General features: G+C 29.5%; 1 protein-coding gene across 1 annotated transcript; it reads left to right on the forward strand.

Annotated features, from left to right (window-relative positions):
- The first annotated feature begins 8,543 nt into the window (after positions 1-8,543).
- LOC139895864 (expansin-A6-like) lies at positions 8,544-10,920 on the forward strand. Its single transcript, XM_071878414.1, has 3 exons — positions 8,544-8,762; positions 8,866-9,184; positions 10,500-10,920. The coding sequence occupies exons 1-3, from the start codon at positions 8,606-8,608 to the stop codon at positions 10,807-10,809; spliced, it is 786 nt and encodes a 261-aa protein (XP_071734515.1). The 5' UTR covers positions 8,544-8,605; the 3' UTR covers positions 10,810-10,920.
- The last annotated feature ends 238 nt before the right edge of the window (positions 10,921-11,158 follow it).

An 11,158-nucleotide genomic window follows, 5' to 3' on the forward strand; every position in this document is an offset into this window, starting at 1 on the left:
GGTTCCTCTTCGGGAATTTGTGAATCTTCTCAAAATATATTCGACTCTTCATTATTATTAGATGAGTCGATGAGATTTGTACAAGAGGTAGACATCTATCACACAATATCAAACACGTTAAGAGATTACTATATCACATAATATTTACATGTTAATAATATATAGTTTCTAACAAAAAATGTTAAGCAATCGTTTTTGAAGAAAAATACGGTCGAAGTCCAGACTCACTAATGCATCCTAACAAACTCGGTAAGACACACTAATGCAAAAATTCTGGTTCTCTAAGACCAACGATCGGATACCAACTGAAATGTCCCGTTCATATTGATTATAAACGTTCCATATTAATTGATTTCGTCGCGAGGTTTTGACCTCTATATGAGACATTTTTCAAAGTCTGCATTCATTTTTAAAACAACCATAACCTTTATTTTATCGATAATGGTTTAAAAAGCATTACGTAGATTATCAAATAATGATAACCTAAAATATACCGTTTACACACGACCATTACATAATGGTTTACAATAAGAATATATTACATCAAAATAAGTTTCTTGAATGCAGTTTTTACACAATATCATACAAGTATGGACTCCAAATCTTGTCCTTATTTTAGTATGCAACAGCAGAAGCTCTTAATAATCACCTGAGAATAAACATGCTTAAAACGTTAACAAAATTGTTGGTGAGTTATAGGTTTAACCTACATATTATCAAATCATAATAATAGACCACAAGATTTCATTTTTATAACACATCTCATATCAGGCATTTCGCAAACTGCATAGAGATAAAAATCATTCATATGTTGAACACCTGGTAACCGACCTTAACAAGATGCATATAGAATATCCCCATCATTCTGGGACTCTCATCGGATATGATAAATCGAAGTACTAAAGCATCCATAACTCGGATGAGGCTTGTTGGGCCAAATAGATCCATCTTTAGGATTCGCGTCAATTAGGGGTCATTTCCCTAATTCTTAGGCTAAAAAGGGGCATATTCGGTTCGATAATCCAACATAGAAAGTATTTTCGATTACTTGTGTCTATTTTGTAAAACATTTATAAAATCGCATGTATTCTCTTCCCAAAAAATAATAGATTTTAAAAGTGGGACTATAACTCACTTTCACAGATTTTTACTTCATCGGGAAGTAAGACTTGGCCACTGGTCGATTCACGAACCTATAACAAATATATACATATATATCAAAGTATGTTCAAAATATATTTACAGCATTTTTAATACGTTTTAATGTTTTAAGTTTATTAAGTCAGCTGTCCTCGTTAGTAACCTACAACTAGTTGTCCACAGTTAGATGTACAGAATTAAATCGATATATATTATCTTGAATCAATCTACGACCCAGTGTATACACGTCTCAGGCTAGATCACAACTTAAAGTATATATAATTTTGGAATCAACCTCAACCCTGTATAGCTAACTCAATCATTACTGCATATAGAGTGTCTATGGTTGTTCCAAATAATATATATACATGGGTCGATATGATATGTCAAAACATTTGCACATTTGTCTATGGTATCCTAAGATTACATAATATATTAGAATACATGTATGATACCATATAAGTTAGCTAGGATATGATTAATATAGATTTGTTACCAATTTTCACGTAGCTACATCAAGCAAAATTATCCAATCTTGTTTTACCCATAACTTCTTCGTTTTAAATCCGTTTTGAGTGATTCAAGTTGCTATGGTTTCATGTTGAACTTAAGTTTATGAATCAAAACAGAAAAAGTATAAGTTTATAGTCGGAAATACAGATTACAAGTCATTTTTGTAAAGGTAGTCATTTCAGTCGAAAGAACGACGTCTTGATGACCATTTTGAAAAACATACTTTCACTTTGAGTTTAACCATGATTTTTGGATATAGTTTCATGTTCATAAGAAAAATCATTTTCCCATGAGAACAAATTTTAAATCAAAGTTTATCATAGTTTTTAATTAACTAACCCAAAACAGCCCGCGGTGTTACTACGACGGCGTATGTCCGGTTTTACGGTGTTTTTCGTGTTCCCAGATTTTAAATCATTAAGTTAGCATATCATATAGATATAGAACATGTGTTTAGTTGATTTTAAAAGTCAAGTTAGAAGGATTAACTTTGTTTGCGAACAAGTTTAGAATTAACTAAACTATGTTCTAGTGATTACATGTTCAAATCTTCGAATAAGATAGTTATACATATATGAATCGAATGATGTTATGAACATCATTACTACCTCAAGTTTAGTAGGTAAACCTACTGGAAATGATAAAAAAATAACTTGAGCTTCAAAGGATCTTTGATGGCTTGGAAGTTCTTGAAATAGAATCATGACACAAAAACAAGTTCAAGTAAGATTATTACTCGAATTAAGATAGTTATAGTTATAGAAATTGAATCAAAGCTTGAATATGAATATTACCTTGATATAGAAAGATAACCTACTGTAAATAACAAAGGTTTCTTGATCTTAGATGATTGCTTGGAATGGATTAGGAAACTTGGAAGTAAACTTGTAAACTTGGAAGTGTTCTTGATGTGTTCTTGATAATTTTTTTTATGATGATTATAGGTAATAACCAAAGCTTGTATTTGATGATTTTTGCTGGAAAAATAGTAACTTAGACGTTCATGGAAGAGTGTGTGTATTTTGAGAGAGAATTGGGAAGAAAATTGGAAGTGAAATGGAGTAGGTGGTGAGTGGTGAAGGTGAGTGGAGTTAAAAGGAGTTCTTGTTTTTGTTTCCTTGCTCATAAGTCATGCTAGTTGTCTAATTGTTGGTTCCACATGTTTGTTGACTATCTAGGGCTGCTAAGAGCTGAATTATTATGTGTATATACCAATAGTATATACATCTAGGAGCTGGGTATTGTACGAGTACGAATACGGTTGCATACGAGTAGAATTGTTGATGAAATTGAACGAGAATGTAATTGTAAGCATTTTTGTTAAATAGAAGTAATTTGATATGTGTCTTGAAGTCTTCCAAAAGTGTATTATTACAACATAATACACTACATGTATATACATTTGACTGAGTCATTAAGTCATCGTTAGTCGTTACATGTAAGTGTTGTTTTGAAACCTTTAAGTTAACGATCTTGTTAAATGTTGTTAACCCATTGTTTATAATATCTAATGATATGTTAAATTATTACATTATCATGATATTATGATGTATTAATATATCTTAATATGATATATATACATTTAAATGTTGTTACAACGATAATCGTTACATATATGACTCGTTTCGAAATCCTTAAGTTAGTAGTCTTGTTTTTACATATGTAGTTCATTGTTAATACACTTAATGATATGTTTACTTATCATTTATCATATTTAAACATAGTGTAACAATATCTTAATATGATTCATATGTATTTAGTAAGACGTTGTTATAACGATAATCGTTATATATATCGTTTCGAGTTTCTTAATTCAATAAACTCATTTTTATGTATATCACTCATTGTTAACATACCTAGTGAGATACTTACTTATCATAATTTCATGTTAACCATATATATGTCTATATATATAACATCATATAGTTTTTACGAATTTGTAACGTTCGTGAATCGCCGGTCAATTTGGGTGGTCAATTGTCTATATGAAACCTATTTCAATTAATCAAGTCTTAACAAGTTTGATTGCTTAACATGTTGAAAATATTTAATCATCTAAATATCAATTTTATTTAATATATATAAACATGGAAAAGTTCGGGTCACTACAGTTTTCTCAGATGCTTAGAGGTTTGGTTGCTTCCGCTGTAGTTGTCATGCTGTGTAGACTCCCGCTGCGTTTATTAGAGATGTCTTCGCATGAAACATTTATTTTGCATTCAAACTATGTTACTTTTGAAACAATGAATTTGTAACGACCTATGGGTCACGTACTATTATTATTGTCTTCTATTCGTAGAAGCATGCTTTCGTGTGTGAAACATTTGATGTTGGTTAAGACATCACCCCTTTTATGAATGCAAACTTCTTTTAAAACAGCATATAGTGTTTGACCTTGTAATGATCCTGTTGTTGATGATCCGTACATGTTAATTTTGTACGGGGCATCACAAAGAAACCTGTCATTAATTTTACAAACATATTGATGTACTTAACTTGGTCAGAATAGATGAACTACATTCATACATTACAATCTTTTATTGACACATGTAGTTCAGATGCATATGTAACGTAATTAATCTCGTAAAGAGAACCTACATTTGAATAATAATAATAATAATAATAATAATAATAATAATAATAATAATAATAATAATCATAATAATAATAATAATAATAATAATAATAATAATAATAATAATAATTATTATTATTATTATTATTATTATTATTATTATTATATTATTATTATTATTATTATTGTTATTATAATAAATAATAATAATAAAGTTTGTTTAAAATTGAGTATTTATATTTTTAATAATAATTATTAGTAATAACATATACCTCTTGAAAATTTTTCTTAAAACTTAAAATACAATTATTATATGAAAGTTGTACAACATGCTTCAAAGTTTGTACACGTGTTCATGAATTATTTTGTAAAAGATTGTATAATTTGCTAAAAAATTTATACATATGGCTATGAGGTATTTATATATTCTTTAAAATTTAAAATATTTTAAAATATACTTAAAATATGATAGGAATTGTTGAAGTATTTAAACTTTCCATTATTGTCTATTAATAAATATGGAAATCTATGATACGGTAGGATACTTATTTACTTAAATATATATGGTATTTATTTAATTTAAATACACATAGACATGGATATTTTAATTATTAATTAAGTAGGATTAATATATAAAATAATAATGACATCATTATTATAAAAATTAAAAAATAATTAGTGAAATGATAACATCATCATTTTAGAGATTTATATGACTATATAGATATAATAATAATAATAATAATAATAATAATAATAATAATAATTATTATTATTATTATTATTATTATTATTATTATTATTATTATTATTATTATTATTATTATTATTATTATTGTTGTTGTTGTTGTTATATTATTATTATTATTATTATTATTATTATTATTATTATTATTATTATTATTATTATTATTATTATTATTATTATAAAATGGCATTTTGGTTAATATTTTCCTTAATTAAATTATATTTGGAGGTATAGATAATGTTACATATATTTGATTCTAGTACAAAAAGTAAGAAAATATACAAAAGGTGAGATCTTAATTAGAGAGGTATATATGGTGCAAATAATGAGTGGTGGTACAAAGTTTAAATCTTGGAATTCAAGTTACGGAGTATATGATAAGAAAAAGAGTAGTCTCTTACAAGTTCTATTTACGGGAAATCAGTTGGTTAAAAACTTAAAATTATTCCTTGTTTCTTTGACCATCACCATTTATGGATTTCATATGTGCACTTCATATCAACATGCTTCCTATGTATGTTAAGTAAACTAAACTATTAATAATATTATTTAATGTCACTTAACTATATTTTAGTCTAAATACATAGAATTAAATATGATATATATAATATACAAATAAAATAGAATAAAGGATGAGATAAACATGTTTGTGATAAGGTATAATGTTGAAATCTTGATCCTAGCTTTCCCACTTTAAAACCGAATATATGCTGATTCAAGATAGAAAAGAATATCTTCGTTACTTATGTGAGCGTTTTCTATACGTGGTGCTTAAATAATACTTCTAGTGAGTACCAATATATATACCGTTGCAGTACAAATCAAATTAATAAAATGTTTTCTAATGATTTTACATGTATAGATAGATACATGTTCGATCAATATAATTTTTTCTTATGATTTTAAATAGATATATAGATAGATACATTGTCGATTACTTGATCAACGTTGGATATGAATTCAACTTGATTCCAAACATGAAAGATAAATAATAAATGAAAAATACATATTTGATGGTTTTCATTTATAAATAAAATTTAATATAACTTGATCATTAATCACAAGTTTATTAATTTATTGGAAAAACCTAAAGATAACTATCATTAACAAAGTTAGACATACATAGTTTATTTATAGTTTCTAACCACCCACCCTCTACATATAACTTCTCTAAACTAACTTAATGTACTATCAAATTTTGTCTAATCAAATCTTTAAAGTTAACTCTTCTTAGGACTACGAAAGAAAAAACTCTTATTTATTTCACATGATTATAATTTTGTTATGATTTTTTTATTACTCCGTATTATTTTTGACGGTAAACAAATGAGTCGATAAAAAAAATGCACAACTCTCCATTTAAACGGAGAGTCATCAATATGTGAGAATAACTTTTCTATCGGAACATAATTGGTATCTAATTGACTCCCGAAGTACAAAGTAAAAGGACACAAATATATAAAGATACAAAACCGAATCTCATTTGTTTTCATTTATCAATGTCAAACGTTTTAGAATGTGTAAAATAAGCGCACTGTGTAAGTAAATAGTTTGATGGCTGTCAATATAGGGAACATTTTAGTCAATATGCTCACGATATTTATTCATTCATCATGCTAGATCATGGTTCGATTTAGATAGTGAAAATGATAGTGTGCTAAATAAAGAGAATAAAATGCAAGAATATATAAGTTAGGGGACTGAAACTGATAATTGGTAAAAGTAAAGGGGGTAACATTATCTACGTAGTACAGTTAACATGATGTTGTTGATAGGAAGCACAACTTCATATTCAAGCAAAGCGGCAAACTTGTGGCCCTTTTTCACACTTTATATTCCTCTTCTTTTTTTCCAGTATTACCCTTATTCAGTTGTCCTTTCCAATTAAGATTTTGGGGATGTGTGTTCAACTGGAAGGGTATTTTAGACAATGTACGGAAAGTACAATTAGAACTAGGAAAATCCCCCACCGCCAGTAGTGGCTGTAATTAAGGAATCACCAAACAACACCTATTTTTATTCTTTGTAAATCAAATTATTAAATTTGAGGACAAATTAGGTAAATACGACGTTGAAATAAAATTTCCACCAGACGTAAATTAACAAAGACAAAAGCTTAATAGTTTCCCATCAATTTTCTTTTCTTTGACTAAAATAATTAAAACTTGTATAACACGAAAACGTTTTCAATAGGAAATGTCTTCAATCAAAAAATCCAATAAATAGATCCATGAAACTCGTATCTAAAATGAAGGTAAACAACAAACTATCTACACCAAATCTCAACTACATTAAAACAACCAACCACGACCCCAACATGAGAAACCACAAAACAAAACAATTCCTAACCTAATTGCAAACCATATCAACAAGCAAAAAAACTGCACAACCCAACCTACAACGAAATTAAGGTTTGACCTTTTTTAACTTACTATCTAGAATCTCTGACGGAAATTTTTACCGGAAGGGCTTTCAATCTTGAAGAAAAAGAAAATTAAAAGATCCGTCTCCAATCAAAGTACCCAATAAAGGCGGGATAAATCCGCGATCCACGAAGTTTTGGAATAAACTGTTATTCAAAGCTTTAACCGCAGCGGACGATCCAACCATGTTACCATCTTGAGACGTCAAAAACAAATTTTGAATTGCTTATTCATAAACCAAATCTTCAGCATAGTCTTTAAACTTGAATGAACCCGAAGCGGATGACTCTTTCGTCTTCTTTTCTGTCTTTAAATTTACGCCGCTTAATTCTCAATCAATTTTCATTTTCTCCTTTATATTCCCAATTATTAATACTTCGTATTTAATATTTAAATGTTACGTTTAACATTTTTCTTTATAGAAAAATAATAACCGTAGCCCTAAATAATATGGTTAAGTATTAACTATATAGTTGATGTTTCCAATATAAAACTACGTATTTTATTAATAAATTGACCTAGTAAATTTAAGTGAAAACGCTCAGAGACTGCAGTAAGCGGCTTCCCCTGTAGTTGTCAGCTCGTTTTTGAAGACTCGGTCGGGTGTTCATAATCTGTAGTAAAAGGATTCGAACATTTGTGGTACATTATAATATAAAAAAATTAACTTTTTACTATATATGTTAAATGTAGTCTTTAAAATTATGTTTTATATTTTTTTTATAAATCCTCACGATGAATTTAGGGTTTAAACCGTAACAATATCTTCTTCTTCTTTTTTTTCAAAATAACGATAACTATTAAAATAAAAGCATCTACATCGAAAGATGAAAAATCCCTAAATCGATCAACGTCGAACAAGATGGGACTCGAGAAAAGAAAACCAAACTTGACCTGCCTAAGAATATCTATTGATGAGAGTAGAAGAACCGAAAACAATCCTATTATATCGTATACATTTAATTTATTTAATTAATTAAAAATTATGGTAAAACATAAAAACTTTTATGCTATCTATTTACTATCCACACATAGAATTCACTCATATTCGCGACAAATTCCAAATCATATCCTCCCTCCAATTTTAGATTTTCTCTCTCCACATTGGCCACAATAAGTAGCGGTTCAATATTTCAATCTCTTCACACTTTCAACCCCCAATTTACAACACTCTCTCTTGTTGACTTCTTGTACGTTTGTGTGAGAATGGACTTCAACTGTCTCCGTTACATCCTAACTCTAACTTTTTTCACATTAACTCTAACGTCCGTTAACGCTCGTATTCCCGGAGTCTATACCGGATCACACTGGGAAACTGCTCACGCCACTTTCTACGGTGGCAATGATGCTTCCGGTACAATGGGTACGTCACCATTTTCACTTTTATTAATCTTTCTTTTTTTTTAAAAAAAAATATGTAACGAAATTTATTTAATAACTTGTGTTACGTGTATATATATATATAGGTGGTGCGTGTGGTTATGGAAATTTATACAGCCAAGGGTACGGGGTTAACACTGCTGCACTAAGTACTGCTTTATTTAACAACGGGCTAAGTTGTGGTGCGTGTTTTGAGATCAAATGTGTGGATGACCCGAGGTGGTGTCATTCGGGCAGCCCGTCTATTTTCGTCACTGCTACAAACTTTTGTCCCCCTAATTTCGCTCAAGCTAGTGATAATGGTGGCTGGTGTAACCCTCCTCGAACCCATTTCGATCTTGCCATGCCTATGTTTCTCAAAATAGCCGAATATCGAGCTGGCATAGTCCCTGTTTCTTATCGCCGGTTAGTATTACATTATTCCCAAAAATTAAAAATACGTAATAATAACAATAAAGAGAATGTTAAACGAAATTTTTAGACTACGTTTAAACATACTGCGTTAAAGTTTATAAATTCAATTAAATTAATTAATACTTTTATTATTCTTCAATAACTTCAATAATAATAATAATAATAATAATAATAATAATAATAATAATAATAACAATAATAATAATAATAATAATAATCTGGACGTGCTGTGATTGATGCGGTTCGTCGAAAGCGGGTCAAGTACGAATCTAGTTGTCTGGCGATTGGTTATGGTTTCATTCCTTTCTCATTTTCTTCCGTTGGGGAATTAGAGAAGGAGGCTGTTTCTTTGCTAAAGCGGGTTCAGAAGAGTTCGATGGCGCAAGATATTGGTGATGGTGCTGCTGCTCATATTTTTACTAGGATAGGTTTTGCTATTGCTAGAGGTGTGGGGGCCCAGATTGTCTCTAGGCTTCCCACTAATTTTTTGTAAGTTTTAAAACTTTTAAGTTTATTATTATCAATAAAAATAAAAATAATAATAATAATAATAATAATAATAATAATAATAACTATGTCAATAATAATTATTCTTCAATAATAATTAATACGTTTATTATTGAACGGCTCTATTGAGTCGACAACAATCGTCGATTTATTGGCGACTTGACTAACTCTTAGAGCCAAAATTAAATTCCAGGCATCATTTAAAACCCATGTAAATTTTGATTCTACTATTTTCATGGCGTCTATTATTATTATTTTTATTTTGTATTTTTAATATATTTTTTTAAAAAAACTTTTTCCTATTTAAAGGCCGGAAGTCCTCTCGGAATCAATCTCTTTATCCGTCGAATAAAGAGAGATGACTTTCTTTACTCTTGAGATTGTTTCCCTCTGGGTTGAGAAATGACTTGTCTTTATTTTCGGATATGAGAATGATTGTTTACATCTCACCTCCCCATGCACCACTCATGTGATATTGGATTTTGTTGTTGTTGTATGTCAATATGTCATGCTAGTTAATCTTTACATATGTAGATTAAAGAGAGGAGATTGCGGTTTTGTTGTGTAAAAAATATTGAGCATAAAATAAAATAAAGTATGTGTATATTTACATATTTTAGTGACTGTTAATTTACCTCAAGATTGCTAAACATTTTGACTTTGTTATCTAAAAAGTGGGAGTAGTGGGGCCTGACCCGGTCCTCCAAACCGTGTTTGTACATGTACGGTTTCAATGGTGTATAATTACATATTTACCCCTGAACAACAACTAAATTACAATTTTATTTTGGTGGCACAGGGTACCCTGTCGAAAGCTAGGCGGTATAAGGTTTACTATTAACGGATTTCGCTACTTCAACTTAGTTCTGGTTACTAATGTTGCGGGGGCAGGGGATATAACCCGATTATGGGTCAAAGGCTCGAAGACTGGATGGATGAGTTTGAGTCGTAATTGGGGTCAAAATTGGCAATCAAATGCGGTTCTTGTGGGCCAGTCACTTTCTTTTAGGGTCACGGGTAGTGATCGTCGCACTTCCACTTCTTGGAACATTGTTCCGGGCAATTGGAAATTTGGTCAAACGTTTGTTGGCAAGAATTTTCGAGTTTAGTTGCCAGCGTTCAATGAGTTACTTAGGTGAGAATACCTTGTTTTGAAGTTTTGATATTAATAATAAATAAATATATAGAGTAATAGTCACAAAACTTATAATAAAAGTTTTGTGTAGTGATAATGCTAAAAACGAACATATATTTCATAGCATTATTCCTCAAGAAAGACAAGCTTTTAGTTGCAATTGTTCTATTTACAAGTGATATTCGTTTAAATAATAAAAGGTGAAGACAAAAGACAGATTCGACGATTTGAAGACGCAAACGACCAAAAAGCTCAAAAGAACAAAAGACAATCAAAAAGGTTCCAATTATTGATAAGAAACGTCTCGAAATCACAAGAGTACA

The sequence above is a fragment of the Rutidosis leptorrhynchoides genome, chromosome 3, assembly GCF_046630445.1.
Source record: "Rutidosis leptorrhynchoides isolate AG116_Rl617_1_P2 chromosome 3, CSIRO_AGI_Rlap_v1, whole genome shotgun sequence".
Classification (NCBI taxonomy): domain Eukaryota; kingdom Viridiplantae; phylum Streptophyta; class Magnoliopsida; order Asterales; family Asteraceae; genus Rutidosis; species Rutidosis leptorrhynchoides.